Source organism: Helianthus annuus, chromosome 13 (genome assembly GCF_002127325.2).
Source record: "Helianthus annuus cultivar XRQ/B chromosome 13, HanXRQr2.0-SUNRISE, whole genome shotgun sequence".
Lineage (NCBI taxonomy): Eukaryota > Viridiplantae > Streptophyta > Magnoliopsida > Asterales > Asteraceae > Helianthus > Helianthus annuus.
In genome coordinates, this window is record NC_035445.2 from 147520055 (window position 1) to 147542987 (window position 22933).

At 39.8% G+C, this 22933-nt stretch overlaps 2 protein-coding genes across 2 annotated transcripts; one reads left to right on the forward strand and one right to left on the reverse strand.

Moving 5' to 3' along the window:
- Positions 1 to 3262: 3262 nt before the first annotated feature.
- Positions 3263 to 10218, forward strand: LOC110899656 (O-fucosyltransferase 29). Its single transcript, XM_022146546.2, has 9 exons — positions 3263 to 3900; positions 5370 to 5460; positions 6201 to 6277; positions 6413 to 6501; positions 6598 to 6787; positions 7399 to 7580; positions 8271 to 8373; positions 8466 to 8794; positions 9445 to 10218. The coding sequence occupies exons 1-9, from the start codon at positions 3592 to 3594 to the stop codon at positions 9824 to 9826; spliced, it is 1752 nt and encodes a 583-aa protein (XP_022002238.1). The 5' UTR covers positions 3263 to 3591; the 3' UTR covers positions 9827 to 10218.
- A 5825-nt stretch (positions 10219 to 16043) lies between these two features.
- Positions 16044 to 19574, reverse strand: LOC118485889. The gene is made up of 6 exons (XM_035982399.1): positions 18875 to 19574; positions 18503 to 18790; positions 18041 to 18307; positions 16896 to 17974; positions 16498 to 16821; positions 16044 to 16463 (listed from the first exon to the last, which is right to left on the reverse strand). The coding sequence occupies exons 1-6, from the start codon at positions 19572 to 19574 to the stop codon at positions 16044 to 16046; spliced, it is 3078 nt and encodes a 1025-aa protein (XP_035838292.1).
- Positions 19575 to 22933: the final 3359 nt, after the last annotated feature.

Here is a 22933-nt window from a genome sequence, read left to right on the forward strand (position 1 = left end):
TGGGGACTCTAATAATTTTGGGAGAATATGAGGGATGGGGACTCTAATAATTTTGGTATTCTCCATTGTAAGTGCTCTTAAACCTATCTTTGAGGTAAACCAATTCTACAAGATTCTGTATCACATCTCAGCAATTGGAACCCAACTTAATTTGTAACTTGACATAAGTGATCAATTTAATATTCTGGTCTATAACATAAACACCAAAAACTTCTAGTTTATCAATGTACAATAGACATGTTCATTATGTATTACTTCAAGCATATAATCCCAGTCACTAGCTTGATTTGGAAAATGACATTACATTGGTTTGACTATATCTCTATCCTACTTTCATTCATTATGGTATCAAATTCAAGAACAAACACAAATCATTGTCAACCATATCAATGTAATGCATTTATTTCTTAATGTACTTTCTATCAAGAATCTTAGTAAATAAACACCATAATTAGCTTCAACAAACAATGGCTTTATGATTTTGAAATTTAGTTATATATCCAAAAGTTAACATTCGACTTTATAACGGGAGTTATATAAACAATGTTTTACATAGCAAAGCAATAAAACATACCATAAAGTTCAAATGACATAACTTCACTTGCTTTCTTTGTCGAATTTATGGCATATGACCAACATGGCATGTGTTGTTTGTTTTAGCATATCTGAAATAAAAAAAGGCAATGTATAAAAGATAAATTTCATAGAACAAAGGTTATGGATTGAAGATGTAATTAGGGTTTAAATGGGGAAGGAAATTGACTCATGCCATCATCTATACCACTCTATGGTTGTTTTGGACTGATGGGAATGCACTTGTCTTGAATAAGGTGATTCATTCGGTACCTAAGATAACCAAGAAGATTATCGCAAACCTACTCAGCTGGATCAAACACAAATCAAGATCTTGTGATCTGATCGCCAAGGTCATGCTTCTAGGTGTTGTTCGTTGTGATTCCCTTATGTTGTGTTGGTACTGTTCATCTTTTTTCAATTTTTTTTTTGTTTAAGTCACACCGAGTATTCGAATTCAAACTCTAAATATATATTTTATTTATCGTATATAAATATATATTATTTATTTTTATGTTATATATATATATATATATATATATATATATATATATATATATATATATATATATATATATATATATAGGTAAAGGATCCTGTACAAAGTCATACTTTTGTAAGAAGTGTGAGAAATTATTTGGTGATAACAAGTGTCCTCTATCTTAATTAATTCAAAAGGGTATATTAGTAATTTACCTTTCTTATCAATTAATTGAGTTTCAAGATAACTGAAAAAAAAAAAAACTGTCGTCCTATTTTTTTGCAAGATCAAATTCCATTTTCACCTACGTATGCCATAAAACATCAGTTATACATTTATGATGGTGGCCACAAAATGAAGTGAAAGTGAGACTTAGATTGCCAACAAACGTATTACTATTTTTTGTTCTTAAAATGTAGACCATGGCCACTAAATCTGCATATACTGATATGAAGTATGTCGTCCATTTTGCAAGATCTAATGTGGGTTCATCATGGTGTTTTAAAATCTGAGAATGTTTTGTATTGATAAAACACCATGACTTGAATCATAGATTTTTAAAACACCACGCAATGAACAATGTCTCCAAATAAAACACCATGACTTGAATCATAGTCATGGTGTTTTAAAATCTGGGAATATTTTGTATTGATAAAACACTATGCCTTGAATCATAGATGTTTAAAACACCACACCATGAACAATGTTTCCAGATAAAACACCATGACTTGAATCATAGATGTTTAAAACACCACGCCATGAACAATGTCTCCAGATAAAACACCATGACTTGAATCATAGTCATGGTGTTTACGATTTTTATACAATGTCTCCAGATAAAACACCATGACTTGAATCATAGATGTTTAAAACACCACGCCATGAACAATGTCTCCAGATAAAACACCATGACTTGAATTATAGTCAAATTATCCAGTTGTTTTAAAACACCATGCCATGAATCTGATTACAGTTCTCGTTATGATAATGTATGACGAATATGCAACCAAAGACCTCCTACAATTAAGGTGAATCATTAATTCCTATATTTAAGGAAAAAAGGAGTAAATGTAGGAGTTTTTTGGTCGTGTATGATATGGTTACCATATTTCAAACATTGAAAAAGACATTATTGCCCTTTAATTTTACATAAGGTCCCTCTAATTAAAACACAATTTACATTTTTATACCCTATTGATCTCAACCATTAGATCAAATATCCAATGGTTTAAAACACTTCTTACTCTTCTTACATTTTAGACACTTTTTACCATATCCCTACCCTATATATATATAGAAAGTATAATGTACTTCACGGCTTAACGTACGTTAAATTACGCGACAGGAACACAACATGCGTGATTAATATAGATAACATGCGTGATTACATTTTGATCAATGTCCATGCGTGATTATGCTCCCATGCGTGATTGTTTATGCTCCCATGCGCGATTATCACAAAACAAACTGATCCATGCGTTATTAACTGTTCCATGCGTGATTATAGCTCTGATCTGATGGTTACGATTGTCATGTACGTGAAGTATGATAAGGGCTTTTATATGTTAACCGCGCTCTCTCTCTCTCTCTCTCTCTCTATATATATATATATATATATATATATATATATATATATATATATATATATTTATATCTCTATGATCATTAAGCCGAATTCGCATTCTTATTCACTTTCAAAAAATCAAAATTTGAATAACTGGAATTGCCTAAAACACTTACCATGAACACCATTACCTATGACTTTTTTTTTCTTGAAAGATAAACTTCATTCAACCAACCAACCTTTTTTAAGTCCTCAAAGCAAGGACAACAAGAAGAAAACAACAAATGATTACATCAATCCAAACGGACATTTACCCATGACTATTTTATAATAAATCAATTCTAGAAAAAGAAAACAATTAGCTACAACAATAATTATAATAAAGCCAAAACTAACACAAACACAACATATAATTAATTAACACATAACTTTCATCCCAACAATATTAAACAACATAAACAATATCACTTGCTAACTCAAATATGACATGGTTGAACACCCTTTAACACACCTGCAAACCTGTTGCAGCTAACTACTGACATACACAATCCACAGCCCCACACCCACACCCACCGCTATAAAAAAAATCTTGTAATCAATTCACTTCAATTCAAAAGCTTTTATTTTTAGCAAGATTATTAATTCACATAAATCACTCTTGTCCCTCTTCACAAAATCCAACACACTCTCCCTTTCCATTTCCATTCTCTCTCTCTCCTCACACTCCCCCTTTCTCTCTCTCTCTCTAAAACACCACCTCTTTACTTTTCAAGAAACTTGAATTCTCATTTCCCAGTTGCTTGCTATAAATAATCACAGGCCCCCCATTTCCACACACACCCATCTGACCATCTGTACTGTTTACAAACAGTAGAGAGAGAAAGTGTAGAGAGAGAAAGTGTGTGTTTTGTGGAATGTAACATGATATATTGTGTAAAGTTCAAAAACCCATTATTATTTTTAGTTTTTGTAAATGGGTATAGCGAAATCTTGGAGATACAGTGGAAAAGTTTTGATCTTTGCTAATAATCATCATCATAACCACAAGATTAGTAAAAAAGACAAGATTTTGAAGGGTCAGCATCATCATTGTGTGATATGGCCGCCGGAGACGGCGGTGGTCGGTGGTGGTGGACAGCGGCGGCGGATCTCGTGGACGGTGGTTTGTGGGGTGTTGTTGTTTGTTCTTGGGTTGGTGTCTTTTTTTACTGGTCATGTTGCTTCTGATCTTGAGTGGTGTTCTCATAGACTTGTTAAAAGGCGGCTGTGGAAGAAGAAAGTGGTAATCTTTTTTAAATTTTAATGTTTGTGACATAATTTTTTTTTTTTTTTTTTTTTTTTTTTTGTGACATAATGCTTGACACATTTGGTTGTTTTTATGTTATGATTTCAGCAATTTTGTTCAAGGGTCTGTTTCTTTTTGGGAATGGGATTTAGATGAGAAAAAAAAGATAATTTTATCTCCAACTCATTCATAAATGTTTGTCAAATTTGGTTGTATTGTTGAAAGTTTTGTGGTGTTTTTATTGTTTTTATGGTTTAATTTCAGCAATGTTGTTTAAGGGTGTGTTTCTGTTTTGGGTATGGAGTTCAGATGAAGAGTAAATTATATATTTTTGTTTGTTTGTTGTGTGAATTATGCTATTTGTGAAGCCGTGAAGGTGGTCCTTTTTTGTGCAATTTGAGCAAGATATTAGATGTGTGATTTTATATTCAGAGGTCTAATTATTATTTAAATAAAAGTTAACTTTTAAAGGAGAAGTAGAATTATTTATGCCAAATTGTCAAAAGTGTATTTAGTGTTTTGAAGTTTTCTTGAGTTTTTTGTCTTTGGATCTCTAATTTCTTGAATGATTCGATGTTTTGAAGTCGAATTCGAAACTTTTAGGTAATCTTTATGGTTGGTTTATTGAAACTTTCTTGTGCTGCATTGTTTTTCTAGCAGTTTTGGCATATATTCTTGAACATATTGAAATTTTGAAGTCGAATTCGAAACTTATAACCAACCTTTCTGGTTTGTTTCTTGAAATTTTCTTGTATTATATTGCATTGCTTGAATTACATTTTCGGTTTAGTCGTCGTATTTCTTGTATTTCTGTCTTTAGAGCTCTAATTTCTTGAAAATTTGATATTTTAAAGTCCAATTCGGAACTTTTAGGTCATCTTTCTGGTTTGTTTCTTGAATAGCAGTTTCGATTTAGTCGTCGTATTTTATGTATTTCTGTCGTTAGAGCTCGAATTTGTTGTTTGTTTCTTGAATAGCAGTTTCGGGCTTTCGGTTTTTTTAATTTCTTGGATAAATTCGATGTTTTGAAGCTGCTGTTGAAATATCTATTCCAAAACTTTTTTGGTGTTAAAGTTTTGTTTCATATCTGTTGCATTGCTTGAGTCACATGATACCTTCTAGTTTCTTCCTTTAATAATAAACTTCTGGCCTTTCAAAAAAAAATAAAAAAAAATAAATAATAAATAAATAAATAAATAAACCTCGAAAGCGACTTAATGAGTTGATGCTTAAATCTGTATATGTCTAACATGTTGTGGCCTAATTTCAGCCAACAATGTTTGAACATGTATATGCATAAACTACTGTGTTTGTATTTTTGTTAAGATATTAACTTAAATATATTTATTTAATATTTTTGCTAATTATGTCCAAGAATCTCTTGGGTGGTTTGAGTTTGGCTTATCATGATCATCACATACTGTATTAAACGAAAATAATTATTCCTTTTGTTGTTTAAAATTTAGGGCCGATTTAGTGCTGTACGAGTTGACATATGGAAATCCGACTTCTCGAAATTCTACTATGGATGCAGCGAGAGAAGCCCTTATTATGCACGTAAGCCTTCTTATATTCTTTTATAACCATACGATTATCTCAACGTAAACTCGGTTTTAAAACGCGTGTATAAGGCACGCCTCATGCACATCTGGTCAAATTTGGTCAAGGTGTCTACTGTAGGGGTGCAAATGAGACGAGCCGAGCCAAGCCCAAGCCCAACCAGGCTCGAGCTCGACTCGGTTCCTCGGCTCGTTGGTAGTTTTTCAAGCTTGAGCTAAGCTCGTTTAGTATCTATTAATTAATATATTGAATAAATATAATAGAAATAATAGAAACGTTTAGGCTCGCGAGCTCGATAAGTGAAACTCAGGCTCGGGCTCATTTACCAAACAAGCTTATTTTTTGGTTCGGGCTCGGCTCGTAAACAAGTTTAAATCAGCTCGGCTCGGCTCGTTTATCAGACAACTTTAAATAAGGGGTAAATGTTAATAAATATTAATAAAAACTAATATTACACCAAGGTTGGACGAGCCTGACGAGCTTCACATGCAACGCTCGAACTTGGGCTCGATAACTAAACGAGCTTTATTTTAGGCTCAAGCTCGGCTCGGGCTTGATAAGGCTCAACTCGTTTCGAGTTTTTTCTTGAGCCGATCTCGAGCAGCTCGGCTCGTTTGCAGCCTTAGTGTCTAAAGTTATTGTATATGCAGCATGTGAATGTTGGAACTTCACTACATCCTTTTGTTCTTCATGGTATTCGACATATCCTTAAAACTCTAAATTTATTATATATGCAGCTCCTACACATCAACGGCTTTCGAACGGTTATCTACTAATTGCCGCAAGTGGTGGGTTGAACCAACAAAGAACAGGGGTAAGCATATTCTTTTTGTAGCATTCTGTTTATCAAGTCATGTTTCGGTTGATACACTCTAGCCTTAATAAAACGATCCAAGTTGTTATGTCGAAATATTATGTTATTTTTTAATTATGAATTTTCTGCATTCAGATTACCGATGCTGTAGTCGTTGCACGTATTCTAAACGCTACTTTAGTCATTCCCGAGTTGGATCATCACTCATATTGGAAAGACAACAGGTGAGTGAGAATGTGAGATTATATGTCATTTGTCAACTCGTACAACGTATTTGTGAAAATAAAGTTATCGATTACAACTTTTTATTTAATTTGCAGCGATTTTGCCAACATATTTGATGTCGATTGGTTCATATCTTTTCTCGCAAAGGATGTGCCTGTTGTCAAAAGAGTCCCGGACAAATTTATGAGATCACTTGAAAAACCACCGTACACAATGCGGGTCCCAAGGAAATCGGAACCCCAATTTTACCTTGATGAAGTACTGCCAATACTCGTGAAGAGACGAGTAAGATATTATCTAAACTTAAATCAAGTTACCTTCTAGTCCGTACACAGCCTAGGGGTGTGAATTTCTGACACGACTTGAAAACACGACACAAACCTAACACAAAATTTGTGGGTTTGGGTTTAGTCTAAACAGGTTTGGGTCAGTTTCAAGTTGAACCCGCAAATCCATTTGGCTAAACGGGTTCGGGTCAACCCTGTCGGGTTGGCGGGTTGACCCATTTAACTCGTTTATATTATATTATTTTTTTTACAATATGTTTTATGTCATAAATAAAATTGTGTGTGTATTTTATGCCATAAATAACTTATAAAAAGTTTTTATAATTTAAATGTAATTGTATTATACTATTATATACATTTGTGTTTTTAAGTAAATTTTAATACATCAATTTGCGGAAAAAATTCGGGTTCATATGTATGACTCGATTTTTGGGTTCGGGTCATGTTTGTGCTCGTCAAAAATTTTGGGTTCGGGTCGGGTTGAACCCGCAAGCACGACACGTCTAGCACCCCCACTACAGCCTAGATGTCAAAAAGAGTGGGTGGGTGCAATGACTATGATTACGATATTGGTATAATCTTTAGATTAACAACAAATGAATTGTGCAGGTTCTTCAGTTAACAAAGTTTGATTATAGGCTTGCTAATGACCTTGATGAAGAGCTACAACGGCTGCGTTGTCGGGTCAATTATCACGCTTTACGATTTACTAAACCAATACAAAATCTTGGACAGAAAATCGTTATGGAAATGAGGAAGATGGCTCCTCGCTTCATTGCTATTCACTTGAGGTTTTTCTCATTCTATGCTTCATTTCTGTTCAAAATGGGTGGGTCGGGTGGGATGGGTAAAATGGGCTGCAACGGGCAGGGGCGAAAAAGGGCCGGTTCGAGTTACCCAACGAATGATTTTCTATCTTCCATTTAATGGTTAATTAATTAATAAACATAAAACAATCACATTAACTTGTATCTGTTTTGTTTGATAAACTAATTCCGAAAGTTGAAAACATTTTAATAACACTGCGGGTGACTTTCAACCTGTTTGAGCCACTTGATCCTTTTCACTTCTAAGGAAAGTTTTTAAACTCGATCCTTTGAAGATAAATCTAACCCAAATCAACTCTTTTGAAAGTAAACTAGTGAGTTACCATCCGCGCTCCGCAGCGGGTTCGAAACGTAGATAAAAATAAGCAAATCGCGAGAGTTTAAGTTGTTTGATGTTTAAGATAAGGGGCTAAACATGTCATTATTAAAGTTGAGGGGATAAAGTTATTTATTATCAAAGTTGAGGGGCTAAATATGTTATTATTAAAGTTGAGGGGCTAAAGTTAGTAAATGCCAAAGTTGAGGGGCCAAAGTTGGTTGATATGACAAAATAGCATAGTATATATAATGAGTTGAAATTGATACTTCTAAATAAATGGAAATTCACAAATTATAGCCTTGTGCTTGATGGTCATTTGGTGTATTTATCTACAGGTTTGAGCCCGATATGCTTGCATTTTCGGGTTGTTACTATGGTGGTGGTGATAAGGAAAGAAGCGAGCTCGGTGAAATCAGGAAAAGATGGGCAACATTACCCGTGAGATACCGATAAAAAACATTTTAATACTTAAAAATTAGTTTTTCTACAACAAACTCCTTTTTAACCATTTTTGTTTTTTTTTTAATTAGGAAACAAGTCCTGATGGAGAGCGGAAACGAGGAAAATGTCCTCTTACGCCTCATGAAGTAGGCTTAATGCTCCGGGCGCTTGGTTTTGAAAATAACACGTATCTTTATGTTGCATCGGGTGAAATATATGGCGGGGACGAAACTTTAAAGCCTCTAAGGGAACTGTTTCCAAATTTTTACACAAAGGAAACGCTTGCCAGTGAGGCTCTTGAACCGTTTCTTCCGTATTCTTCGCGGCTTGCTGCCATTGACTATATTGTTTGTGATGAAAGCGATGTTTTCGTCACCAACAATAATGGGAACATGGCGAAAATTCTTGCGGGTCGAAGGTATGAAACATAAAATATGACTATATGATTAATTTATTGGCATTTTGTTTATTTGGAGTTAATTACTAGGACTTAATAATCGGGTTTTAGGATTTTCTGTTTAGAGTAAAGTACACGGATGGTCCGTGTGGTTTACCAAAATTTTGGATGTGGTCCCTAGCTTTCCGAAAGTACACGGATGGTCCTTGTGGTCTGCACTGTGTAACGCATTTAGTCCCCCAACTTTTACAAAAATACATGAATGGTCTCTATGGTTTGTACTTTGTAACACATTTAGCCTTTAACTAGGACCGAATAAAATCTCTAGATTTGTTGGTGGGGGCTAATGGCGTTACAAATTGCAAACCACAGGGACTAAATCCAAAATTTTGGTAAACCACAAGGACCATTTGTGTACTTTACTCTTTTGTTTATTTGGTTATTTAGGGGTTATACCGTCTTATTACACACAATTAGCGTACATCCAAACACCCCCTAGTTATGGTTCATGGTTCATGGTTTGCCGTGTTGGTCTTCGACTCCTGTCAAATGACTAAAATGCCCTCATAATTTTACTGTTTTTCCAAATAGATTTTTATGAGTTTTGTACATTATCTACTCTTGAATATTAATATGCTTAAGACACAACTCTTTATTGTGGCATTTAAAAGGAGGTACATGGGGCATAAGAGAACCATTCGTCCAAATGCGAAAAAGCTAAATGCATTGTTTCTCAAACGCGATAAGATACCATGGGAATCGTTTGCTAAAAAGGTTAAAGCCGCCCAACAAGGATTCTTAGGCGAACCGGACGAGATGAAAACCGGGCGCGGTGAATTCCACGAGTACCCTTCAACTTGCATTTGCAAAAAGCCCTTCAAGTTTTCCGATCTCGACATCAACTACAACAAAAGCCAAAACCTCACAAAACTGCCCTTTAACCCCGAAGCAGAAACCGAATACGGACGCAACGAAGAGGATCAAGGTGTGCATAATGTGCAAAGCTTAGTCACAATGGAGAAAAAGGGTGGTGTTGACTTTTTGGTTGACTAATGGCAACAAGAAAGTTGAGGGTGGTTTTAGGTATGAGGGTTTTTTTTTTTTTTTTTGTTAATTTATATCTTGAGCTAAAGTTGGCTCTCTGGTGTATTTATACTTTTTTTATAATGTCCATTTTACCCTTGGGGTGTCATTAGGGTGTGAAAAGAATTGTGTATAGGAAGGTGTTTTGACTTCTTGAAGAGTGTTATTCTTCAAGTGTTGTAATATTTTTGTAAGGTAGGAGTAGCATATTTGGTGTTTGGCAGTTGGTTTGAAGTATGTGAGCTGCTTTAACATGATATTGGGTTGATGGGTATAACCACCCATAACTATTAAACCAATGAATTCAAACTTAGATAAAGTCTGTAATGTTGAAACAAAACCGTATCTAGTTTCTTTTTCTTGCTTTTTGTGTATATTTATGTTTGTAATATTACTAGATTTACCACCCGCCGTAATGCGGCGGGGGATTCAATAGTTATATATCATGTTAGATGAAAGGCTATTTGTTTCTCACATGACCACGAGCCCGTGTGTAAAACCAAGGAAAAAATAACCAAGTCGATCTCTGACTCGCACGTTGCGACAGATCTATCAAATGGGGAAAAATAGACGCGCTGCGACGGACATGTCAAACAGGAAAAAATAGATGAAAAAACGTTGAACCCCACACGCACGTTGCGGCGTGTTAAGTCAGAAATTTAGAACGACACGTTAAACGGAGAACTTATGAAAGATGAAAAGTATATAAGAGACTAAAGTTGAAAGTAAAAAAAAATGTTGAGATTAAATTGCAAAAGATGAAAAGTTTTGGATTGAAAGTAAAAAAAATTAAAGGGGTTAAATTGCAAAAGATGAAAACTTTTGAATTAGAAGTGAAAAATCAAATTAATCAAGGGGGTTAAAATACCAAAGATTGAAACTTTAGACTTAAATTGCCAAAGATTGAAACTTTAGAGTTAAAAAATAAATCAATTAAACAAAAGAGATAAATAGATTTAGTTAAATTGATGTTTAATATTATTATTATTATTTAATAAAATAGATAAATAAGAAAATAAGGGTGAGAAATTACCAGAGAGTGACACTTGTCCAAAAAGGATTTTTATTTATTAGTATAGAAAGATTTAAATAATATTAGCCAGTATATCTTTACTTTAATAGGCACACCTATACAGTTCTCACACATTCATAGAGAATACATTCACTTGTAAGTTATGAATTAATGATCAATCATATATAGTGGGAGAGAGAGAAATTGTGCGCCATTGGTTACATAGTTACATGATCGTCTTATGTATCACACAAGTTTATAATCGTCTTATATATCACTCGTAAATCACCGAGTGCATGGAAGTTTTTGTACCAATTTGTTATATTTATTGTACGTAGGTACGAAGTCACAAAGATGTGACATGTGACTTGGGGGCGAGGGGTACATACACGAAGTCACAAAGATGTGACATGCATCAGGGGTGAGGGGTATATGCGTCTGTGTCGTAATTATGCACAACTTAGGTAACACATATAACTAATTACGTACAAAAAATACGTAGCATATATTAACTATCTACACAAATTATACAACATTTATAAATAATTGCGCAAACAAATATTTAATTAAATATGCACTTATATATATATATTACATGATTGCACACACGATCTGTACATTTTTTTTAAACTGTTAAAGATAAATAAAATTTCAATTCCACAGTACCTTTTTTTTATAAAGATTAAATAAATAGAGTAAATTGCCATTTTAGTCCCTGAGTTTTGTCCAAATTTGCCATTTTAGTCCAAATAGTTTTTTTTTGCCTCTGGGTCCCTGACTTTTCCCTTTTGTTGCCATTTTAATCACATATACTAACTCCATCCAAAAACTCCATCTTTAACCAGGGGTATTTTGGGGATTTTCATTTTAAATGTTTTCAATTGCCATTTTGATCCAATTCCAAAAAATCAAAAAAATTCCAAAAAATTCTAAAAAATCATAAAAATTCTAAAAAAATTCTAAAAAATCCAAAAAATCCGTTTTGGCGCGAACCGTTTCGAACCCGAACCGTTTCGAGCTGAACCGTTTCGACCTGAACCGTTTCGACGCGAACCGTTTCGACCCGTACCGTTTCGACCCGAACCGTTTCGAGCTGAACCGTTTCGACGCGAACCGTTTCGACCCGTACCGTTTCGAGCTGAACCGTTTTGACGCGAACCGTTTCAACCCGTACCGTTTCGAGCTGAACCGTTTGAACCGTTTCGAGCCGAACCGTTTCTAGCTGAACCGTTTCGAACCGAACCGTTTCGAGCTGAACCGTTTCGACGCGAACCGTTTCGACCCGTACCGTTTCGACCCGAACCGTTTCGAGCCGACGCGAACCGTTTCGACCTGTACCGTTTCGAGCTGAACCGTTTCGAGCTGAACCGTTTCGACGCGAACCGTTTCGACGCGAACCGTTTCGACGCGAACCGTTTCGACCCGTACCGATTAACTGAACCGGTACGGGTCGAAACGGTTCGCGTCGAAACGGATTTTTTGTATTTTTTTAGCATTTTTATGATTTTTTAGAAATTTAATTATTTTTTTAGAATTTTTTGAATTTTTTTTGATTTTTTGGAATTTTTTTAATATTTTGGAATTGGATCAAAATGGCAATTGAAAACATTTAAAATGAAAATCCCTAAAATACCCCTGGTTAAAGGTGGAGTTTTTGGATGGAGTTAGTGTATGTGATCAAAATGGCAACAAAAGTGAAAAGTCAGGGACCCAGAGGCAAAAAAACTATTTGGACTAAAATGACAAATTTAGACAAAACTCAGGGACTAAAATGGCAATTTACTCAATAAATAAAGTACATAAAAGTATGAGTAAATTGCGGTTTTGGTCCCTGTGGTTTAGTGGTTATTGCTAAATTTTACAAAATCTAAATGTCTTGCAATTTTCGTACCAAAGTTTATATTTTATTGCGGTTTTGGTCCACCACGCTAACTCCATCCAACTTATAGTTAAATACTCGTCACATGAGAGGCATGTGCAGAGTTTCTCATGTGATCAGGATTTAACTATAAGTTGGATGGAGTTAGTGTGATTGACCAAAACTGTAATAAAATAGAAACCTTAGTACAAAAATTACAAGACATTTTAATTTTGTAAAATATAGTAATAACCACTAAACCACATGGACCAAAATTGCAATTTACTCTAAAATTATTTAACATTGTATCTAACTTTTGGGTGTGTGTATATAGATATAGATATATCGATCGGTGCCAGGGTTTGTTCGTTATGTGCCTACGCAGATGAAACTGCGGATCACCTCTTCGTGTCGTGTCAAATGGCTTTTGTTCTTTGGCAAAAGGTAAGTAGATGGTGTCATATTCCGAATATCTTTGCTTTTTCGCAAAGGATCTGTTGGAAGTTCACAAATTTGGTAGAATGGGGCCGGTAGAAAAGAAGGTGGTGCAAGGTATTATCTATATTTCGTGTTGGTGTCTTTGGAAGGCTAAGAATAAGGCGGTTTTCTTGAGTATCCAGGTCAAAGTAGAAGATCTTTTTAGTGAAATTAGATCGGTGGGTGAAGGGGTATGGTCCCAAAAAGCCGCGCAAACCTCCGACCAGGTTGCGCGCGGAACCATACTCCTTATTTCAGGAAACTTATTAACATTATCCACGCGCGACCTACACGCGTTGTAGTTTACCCCGCGCGAGGCAAGGCTCACAAGAGGCCCAGATATCAGCACTTAGCATAAAACAATGGAATAAATGAGCCACTCAGTAGGGAAGCGCGCGGCTACCTACAGTGGTACATAAGGTACAAGTGGCAGTAAAAGGAGCCAATGAGCGTCTAGCAGGCTCTGGTCAATCGTGCGCCACGATCGCCTGACGAGAAGTACATAAGGACGCCTACGTGGCACCAATCAGAGGACGGAGACAACTGTCCCACGATCTCCACTTGTCTGCTGATGACAGAAGGACAACAAGGCCGACAACAATGACACGTGGCTCCAATCAAGGTGCGCCAGCACCAACGAGCGTCTAGAAGCCACTAAGCGGTCGACGCCAGTGAGACAAGGAGCATATCCGTTTTGTTGTCCGCTTCTGGCCCAAGGCCCATCAGCCCATAACCCCTTACACCTCTCCGGCTATAAATAGAGACCTCATTCCACAGGTTAAACATTCTATTCCCTCGGATCTCACTCTTTACACTTAATTACTCTCAAAGCAGTCGCTTATTCTCACGCCGGAGCCTGGTTAAGAGGGAAACCCCCACATTCCCCTCTTAACGAGTTAACGGTGTTCTGTTTTGCAGGATAAATCACCAAGTTGGAGCTCAAATATCCTTAAGAAGATTAACCCTCATGAAAGGAACATAAACCAATCTAATTAACTCCTTAATTAGATCACTGTTTCTTCATTGGCGCCCACCGATTTTTTTCTATAACCACCCTCATCTTCTTTTATTTGAGCCTTTGACACCTCTTTCTTCCTTCGACTATGACTGGTCAAGGAATCATCCCAGAGTTCGGTTTCGGAACCAACTCTAACACGGCGTTGGGCGAAGGAATCCAAAACTTCCAAGCCCAACAAATCGAAGAAATCGGCGAAGTTGAAATCAACAATACTGGGGGTCCGCGCGGGAGCTTCACCCGCATCACACAAGTGGTCACCCCAGGAAACGGAGAAGGACCTTCGAACACAGCGCCACCTCAAAATGTATCTGCATTACTTGGCTTACCAGAAGGCGAAACCCCAGCCTCGTGGTATGCCAAGAACATCGCCACTAACAATGCAGCATACCAGTCGCTTATCGCGCAGCAAGCAGTTTTGACGGCACAACCGTCCTTGGTCACCCCTCAGAGTCAGGGGGTGCGCCAAATGCCCCCACCAGCCAATATACAAGGCAGAATCAACAGGCCTCCCCCTACAAGACGTCTAAGCGTACAAGACACGCGCGACATGGTGGGACCCTTCCCGGATGCTCCCGGCGCCGTAAAGTTCATCATAGTAGCTGTCGACTACTTCACAAAGTGGGTAGAAGCCAAAGCCCTTGCATCCACCACAGCTATGATTGTGCGCAAATTCATATGGGAGCACATCATATGCAGATTTGGCCTCCCGCTCAAGATCGTGACTGACAATGGCACCAACTTTGCTTCGGACGATCTTAAGAAATGGATGAAGGAGATGAACATCGAACACACTTTCACATCCGTTGCGCACCCACAAGGCAACGGACAAGTGGAAAGTGTGAACAAATGCATCGTCGAAGGGATAAAGGCCAGATTAGGAACAAGGCGGCGCGGATGGGTTGATGAGCTCCCAAGCATTTTATGGGCTCATCGGACCATGCCAAAGACGAGTACCGGCGAGACCCCTTTCAGCCTGGTCTATGGCTCAGAGGCGGTCATTCCGGCGGAGATTGGCCTGCCCTCGCCACGCATGACAACGGTCAACGCAGTTGACAATGAAGCGGAAAGGCGCCTAGACTTGGACCTGTTAGAAGAAAGACGCGAAATCGTGAGAATCAGAGAGGCCAAATACAAAACCCAGCTGGAAAGGTACTACAACACAAGGGTTCGCATTTGTACCTTCAACCCAGGGGAATACGTCTTTCGCGACAATGAAGCATCAAATGCGGAACGTCCAGGGAAATTGGCACCTAAATGGGAAGGCCCATATCTGATTCATGAGGTCCTGGGCAAAGGGGCCTACAAATTGCGCACCCTAGATGGCCACATCTTACCAAGAACTTGGAATGCGCAACAACTGCGCAACTGTTACATGTAATCTATTTCGGCCTTGCGCCATCTTTCAATTCACTACGCCGGCTACAAGCCATTAGCAATTATGTATGAAGGCCTAAGCGCCCATTTCTGACTTGAATGAAAACATACGACATGTTTTTCTATTACATTTTTTCGTTACAAATGCATGCTAAACTTTTGATTAGCGCGAAAACGCTCCAGCATTTCAGGGTTGTTCAAACCACCTCCAAGGTCCTCCGCGAACAAAGCGCGAGACCGGGTGGATACCTTAATACTTAAAAAACGCTTCCATTTATTCGAGCTAATTTAACATAAAGTTTTTATAGCAATGCAATAATTGCAACGGAAAAAACCAAAATGTTTCATTTCATTTAAAACTTGCGCAAATGCGCAGCATTGTACATAGAGTGTCCAAAGAAATTACAAAGGCACAAATGCCTATCAACCACCTATTCAACAAACTATCCTATTCATCGCGTCGATCATCACCATCATCCCCGTCATCTTCACCATCATCATCGTTGCCATCATCATCACCATCGCCGCCATCATCACCAGCTGGCTCTTCGTCGGACAACTCGACGGTAACTGGTGGATCGAGGACTGCCTTAAGACGCTGGCACCAGTCGTCTTTCTTCAACGATTCAACAACCAACTCCATGATAGGCAAGGAAAGGTTGTCATAGGAGTTTTCAGCACTTGCCAGTGCAGCATCAGCATGTTCCGTCACTGAGCAATGACTTATGTCAAATTCCTGCCCAAGCATCTGCTCAACGTGATCGGCACACTCCAGGTAGCCTCCCCGATGACCCACCGCACGCGCCGCATCTGTCAGAGCCGCTACGGAGCGGTCTAGCTCGCCCGCATTCAGGATGGAGTTGGCAACCTTCACAAAAAACAAAAAGCATTAAAGATAAAACTAACAAGAAAAAGCATAAGACAAAGGCACTTACCAGCACTACTCCACGAGTGCGCATCCATTCAGCTTCTGAGACAAGCGTATCGACGATGCCTTGAGCCTCGGAGTAGTTGGTTTGGGCCACATTCAGCGCAGCAGTGCTAACAGCACGCGCCTCCTCAGCCGTAGCAGCCTTAACCCTCTCGGCTTCCAGGTCGATCTCCAACGACTCGCATCTGTCAATTTGCTCGTTTAAGCGACGTTTGAGCTCCGCAATCTCAGCGTCCTTGGCGTGGAGATCTCTGTCCTTGCTGGACAGCTGTAGTTTGACCTCAGACAATTCAACCTGAAGGCCGACAAAACAACTTAGGCCGATGTATTAACAAAACAGCAAGTATAAAGGAAAACAAATAGACTAACCTCCACCTGCTGTTTGGCAGCCTTCTCTCCCTGCGCCTCCTCTACCTTCGAGGTCAAGTCAGCAACTTTAGCCTCAAGATCAACTATCTTCTGTCGAGCCGCATAGGCGCGCTCGTTGTCTTGGGCACAAATACGTTTAAAATCGGCCTTCTCCTTGGCCAGTTGCTCTTCAACATTATGAAGTTTCTTTTGCAGACCCTCGCGGCCCCATGCTTCGGCCCTCTTATCGGCTTCAAATTTAGCTCTCTCCTCACCAAGAGCAGCCTTAGACTTTTCAAACTCAGCTATTCGCTTTAACGAGCGCTCACGATAAGCCTCCCAGTCGGCGCGCTCTCTAACCATAGTTCGCCATTCACGGACTATCTGGTGATTGGCAGCACGAGCGTTGGCCTCTCCAAGTATAAAGGTGCGGTATAACATTTCGTGGGGTTTCGCCCTTTGCCGGTTAACTTCTGCAGGGGTAAACGAATTCAAAAACCACTCGCGGCAAGGGGCGAATTCATGAAATGTATCTTTTTGCTTTAAGCTCCAAGGGGCTTGGTGAGGAGCATCGCCGTGTTCTTCTTCATTGTAAGTTTTATAGTAGATATCGCCGACGGTATCCTTCGCCCCGACCACGTTTGGGTTAAAACCCCCAGCACCACCAGAGCTTGCGCTGCTTGAAGCATGTCGACCCGCACCCTTAGAAGTAATGACAGGAGCGGAGTGGGTAGGGTTCGTAACCTCAGGGCCTTGAACATTAACAGGCTGCTCCATGGCCTTCTTTTTTTCCAACTCCTCAAGGGCCCTCTTCTTCGCCGCTTCGGCCACCCTCTCCTCCTCCGCCTTCTTTTTCCTCTCCTCCTCTTTCTTTTTCTCCTCCTCCTTCCTCTTCCTTTCTTCTTCATCCTTCCTCTTCTTCTCGGCAACCTTCTTCTTCTCTTCCTCTCTCTTCCGATCCTCCTCCACCTTTCGCTGCGCCTCAGCAGCCTTCGCGGCATCCTGAGCAGCAGTGTCAGTGGACTTGACGGTAATCTTGGGCATTTTCGCCGCAGCCTCACTGAACGTGACACCCTTCTCAGGGGTCTTCTTCTTGATTTCTGAAAAATAAAGCAAGTGCATTTGAGTAAAGAGAAAAGTATTAAGAAGAGAAGCGAAGAACTTACCAGGAGAAAATTTGTATAACGAGCGCAGCTTGCTCGTTTTCCCAACCACGGGAATCACAACAGATGTAGGGGCGGAAGCCACACCAGTCGTGGCTTCGCTCCTACCCCTCTTCCGCCCAATAAGCTGGGCACCAGCATCTTCTTCTTCAGCTTCGTCATCTTCAGGAAAAGATGGAGTCGCGCCAGCTTCAGGGTTACGAGAACCCGCGCTCCCCGAGCTTTTCGACCCACCAGCACCAGTTTTTCCCTTAGCTACACGTGACAAGCCTTCAAATGAGTCACTGATGATCACATAATCATCTAAGTCACGTTGACGAAGGCGAAGAGTACCTTTGACAGCAGCAGTTGTCGCGCGACTAGGGCCAGTGCCCTTGCTGGTCACTTCAGGCTCCACCTTCTTCTTCTTCTTCACAGGTTTCTTTTTCTTCTCCTCAGGGTCAATCCCCAGGTTGCGCAACACACCTGCAAAGATTTTAGACCAGGAACTTAGCTCTCCGCTGGAAGAACCTACCGACTCCTCGCTGGAAAGATAGAGAGTCTCTTTCCCAGCAAGAGTAACAGAGCGCAAAGGACGAGGTTTAGGGTATTGCGCACCTTCAGTAGCGGTGGGCGGCGAAGCGAAGGCATCAGCAGCTGGAAACATGAAATTGCCTTTAATCTGGTCATACCAGCTTTCCTCATCATCGCGCAATGGGCGAACGCCCATGGAGCCACCAAATGTCGAGAAGGCAGCTTGATAGAGTTGCGCTTCTAAACATGCACTTAAGAAAGTTAGTAGCAATTAAAGCAGATCAACTGGAAAAAAAAAAAAAAGACAACAAAGAAGACACTAACCTTGATCGCCGATCTTCAAAACCGGAACCTCCCTGCTGCTAGGTAACCACTGGTCACTCATCTTAGCAGCAACTAACACATTTTCCCCAAACACCCGATTTGGGGTTGGGGTTAGCTGCTGGTACCACCGAGCAGTTTTTGGGATGGGAAGATCTTCCTTCGGTATGGCCTCGGTCCAGTCCCTAAAGGGCATGGCAATCGGCAAGACTTCTTCCCTGATGAAGAAGAACTTGGGTTTCCAGTCGTGGAAACTCTTAGGAGGATTCAACAAGATCTTCTTTTCCGCGCCCCGGCTTGCAAACGAGAAGAACCCCATCGTTCTCTGCAACTGGTAGAAAGCACGAAACTTATCTACCGATGGCTCGACGCCATGGGAATGGCACAAAAATTCAAAGTGTCGTACCCTCACCATCCCGGGAGGGCTCATCTGAGATATATGGAAATTGTAGTAAGAAAGGATACTCCCTAGGAAGTTGGTCGCCGGCAGTCGGAAATTACCCTGAAGAAAGAAGTCTTCATACAGGGTAATGTAACCGGGTGGTGCATCAGCCGCGGTCTGGCCCTGAGCCGGATACCGGGCATCCCACTCCGGTGGGAATCGGAAACTACGAACGATTTGTTCGAAAAGCCCTAAATCCCATCTGAGGATAGGAACTGGTCCTTCCTCAGTAACAGCAACCTCCTGATGTTCTTCACTCATCTTTTCAGAAAGATATGGAAAAAACTCGAAGAAAAGTTTGAAGATTTGAAGATATGAAGAACACTTTGAAGATTCAAAGAGTTTTGAGAGGAAAGTAGAGAAGAAACGAAGAGAAGTGAGAATCTCTCACCTTCTCTTCGGATATATATACCCATCGCATTTAATGCGATGGGTAACCGTGCCGCGTTCGCTGCTAGGTTAACCAACAGGAGGTTGCCACGTCAAGCGGGAAACCAGGGGTGACGGTTACCACGCGCGCGTGGGCCTCACTCTCCTGACGTGAAGTGCAACCGCCGCAGGCGGCATGATGACAACCGTGCCAGGGGTCACCTCAAACGTCGCTCTCAGCGACTTATCTCACCAACCTGTCAGAAGTTCAAATTTCGAAGTTTCCCGCCATAAATGTTGCAAGTAACTTCATGCAGAAGTTACATGAACCGCGCCAGCTACATATCACCTCCAATAAACCCGCGCGCCTGATCAGACAAACGACAATCCCTAAAGACCTGCATTGGTACTCGCGCAATTGAAAACAACATTTTCCACATGCGCCATACCAATCAGGATCAAAAGAACTTTTCCCCTATTACACTTATTTCTTCTAATTTTATTAAGTCCAGAGCTCCAACCACTTGCGTTGCGCATGGTGCAGCACTGGACTGGGGGGACTTGAAGGGGTATGGTCCCAAAAAGCCGCGCAAACCTCCGACCAGGTTGCGCGCGGAACCATACTCCTTATTTCAGGAAACTTATTAACATTATCCACGCGCGACCTACACGCGTTGTAGTTTACCCCGCGCGAGGCAAGGCTCACAAGAGGCCCAGATATCAGCACTTAGCATAAAACAATGGAATAAATGAGCCACTCAGTAGGGAAGCGCGCGGCTACCTACAGTGGTACATAAGGTACAAGTGGCAGTAAAAGGAGCCAATGAGCGTCTAGCAGGCTCTGGTCAATCGTGCGCCACGATCGCCTGACGAGAAGTACATAAGGACGCCTACGTGGCACCAATCAGAGGACGGAGACAACTGTCCCACGATCTCCACTTGTCTGCTGATGACAGAAGGACAACAAGGCCGACAACAATGACACGTGGCTCCAATCAAGGTGCGCCAGCACCAACGAGCGTCTAGAAGCCACTAAGCGGTCGACGCCAGTGAGACAAGGAGCATATCCGTTTTGTTGTCCGCTTCTGGCCCAAGGCCCATCAGCCCATAACCCCTTACACCTCTCCGGCTATAAATAGAGACCTCATTCCACAGGTTAAACATTCTATTCCCTCGGCTCTCACTCTTTACACTTAATTACTCTCAAAGCAGTCGCTTATTCTCACGCCGGAGCCTGGTTAAGAGGGAAACCCCCACATTCCCCTCTTAACGAGTTAACGGTGTTCTGTTTTGCAGGATAAATCACCAAGTTGGAGCTCAAATATCCTTAAGAAGATTAACCCTCATGAAAGGAACATAAACCAATCTAATTAACTCCTTAATTAGATCACTGTTTCTTCAGTGGGGTATTTTTGGTTTAAACATATATCGTCCTTTCGATCCTTTCTTTGGAGCGATTGATGTAAATTTGTAATCATGTAGTAGTGTCCTCGTCTGTTTGTGTTGTCCGGCTTGGTTTTAGGGTCGGCTTTTCTATAGAAGTTCTCTTAAAAAAGAGAGAGAGAGAGAGACACATTAATTCGTCCGCATCTTCAACACAACTCACGTGCAAACATAAACACAACATTAATTTCCTCCACCACCTGCACACCGTGGTAAATTTATAATCCATTTTGTAAAATTTTGTTACCAATACACAGCTAAAACAACACCATTATTAGAAACAACTTGATTGAACAAACTTGATTAAAACACAAATATAAATGTGGTCAGACAGTGGTTAGAGTAGGCTATGAGAAGAGCTTCCGGGTCCTGTATGGAGGGGTCGGAGTGGGCTATAAAATTTCATATACCGAATCTACTAATTTTTTAAAAACATTGGGGTCCGGGTACCCCGACCCACTCTATGTGGGTCCGCCTCTAGGGCTATGGGAAGAGCCTCCGGGGGAACAAATTCGGAGATCCCGCATGAAGGGAGACCCCCCCTCCCCCAAATCCCGCTCACAAAGTTTTGGCTCTCACGGGTAGTACTTCCCGATTATGTCCGATGTGGGCCTCTTTCCCGACGGAACTTTCAAAACAAACTCATAACTCAGATAAAAAGCTCGACTTGTTTACAACCTGAAATTTATACAGAGAACTTTAGGCTAAAAAAACTAAACAAGTAGAGTCTAACCACTGGCGGATCTAGAAGAGAATTTCAGGGGTATCCCATTTTTTTTACTTACAGCCGGCCCTGTGCTATTATAATAAAAATATTTTTAACAACAAAAAGAATTAAAAACTTATTAATAATATAAAGTACATCTAATACTTAATGAAATACTAGTGGGAAAGCCCGTGCGTTGCGGCGGGTATCCCGACTGATATCATATTCATTTATGATATGTATTATAAATGTTGACTTTTAAGCATGAAGTTTGTTAGTTACAAAACCTAACATGTCACTCTATCTTACAAAACGAAACATGTGAGTTATGATAAATTAACTTGAAATGCGTAACAATGGTTGGATGAAAGAACAAATATATCATATCGCCTAGGACTAAATAAAATTAACTGGAAATCAGTATCATAAATGAAACCTAAAGTTAAGGTGTAATTGTTGTTGGCCTGCAGTTTGCATGTTTGTTTCACCTGGTTTATCTTTTAAAGTATTGTGGTAGTATCATTAATATATCAATTCATGAATTGCATAATTGACATAAAAACCAAGAATACATTAGTTGGTAAACGAGATAATGGAAGTGGAAATCATTACCAAACTGGACCTCATGTTTCTTTTTTCATTTAGTTATTTGTTTGTTTTTACTACTTTAGTAGTAGGCTTGTTTATTTATTTAATTTTTTAAAATGGACTTCCCAGTTTATTTGTATAAAAAAATGATCATTTGATTTCTGGCCAAATGGCCAAAAAATGTACCAAAATGCTTAAAGGTAAGAAGAAAAGGTCGTCTGAAAGTCATTAACAAATTATTTTAAAACGGGGGACCATAATAACCACGTCGAACGAGTAGTATGATCAATTTAAATAAGGTTTGAATGTCTCCTTGATTTCGTCCATACTGGTTGTCCACCGTTCATCATCCTCCCAATCGTCTTGTTCGTTAGTTTGCTGGTGAGCTGGGGTGTTTAGTGGTGTGGACGTCGTACCAATACATCCATGGGTCTTCTCTATTTCTTTGATTATGTTGTATGTGTGCATGCACGTTGCTAAGAAATCATTTTTTTGTTAATACAAATAACGTGGA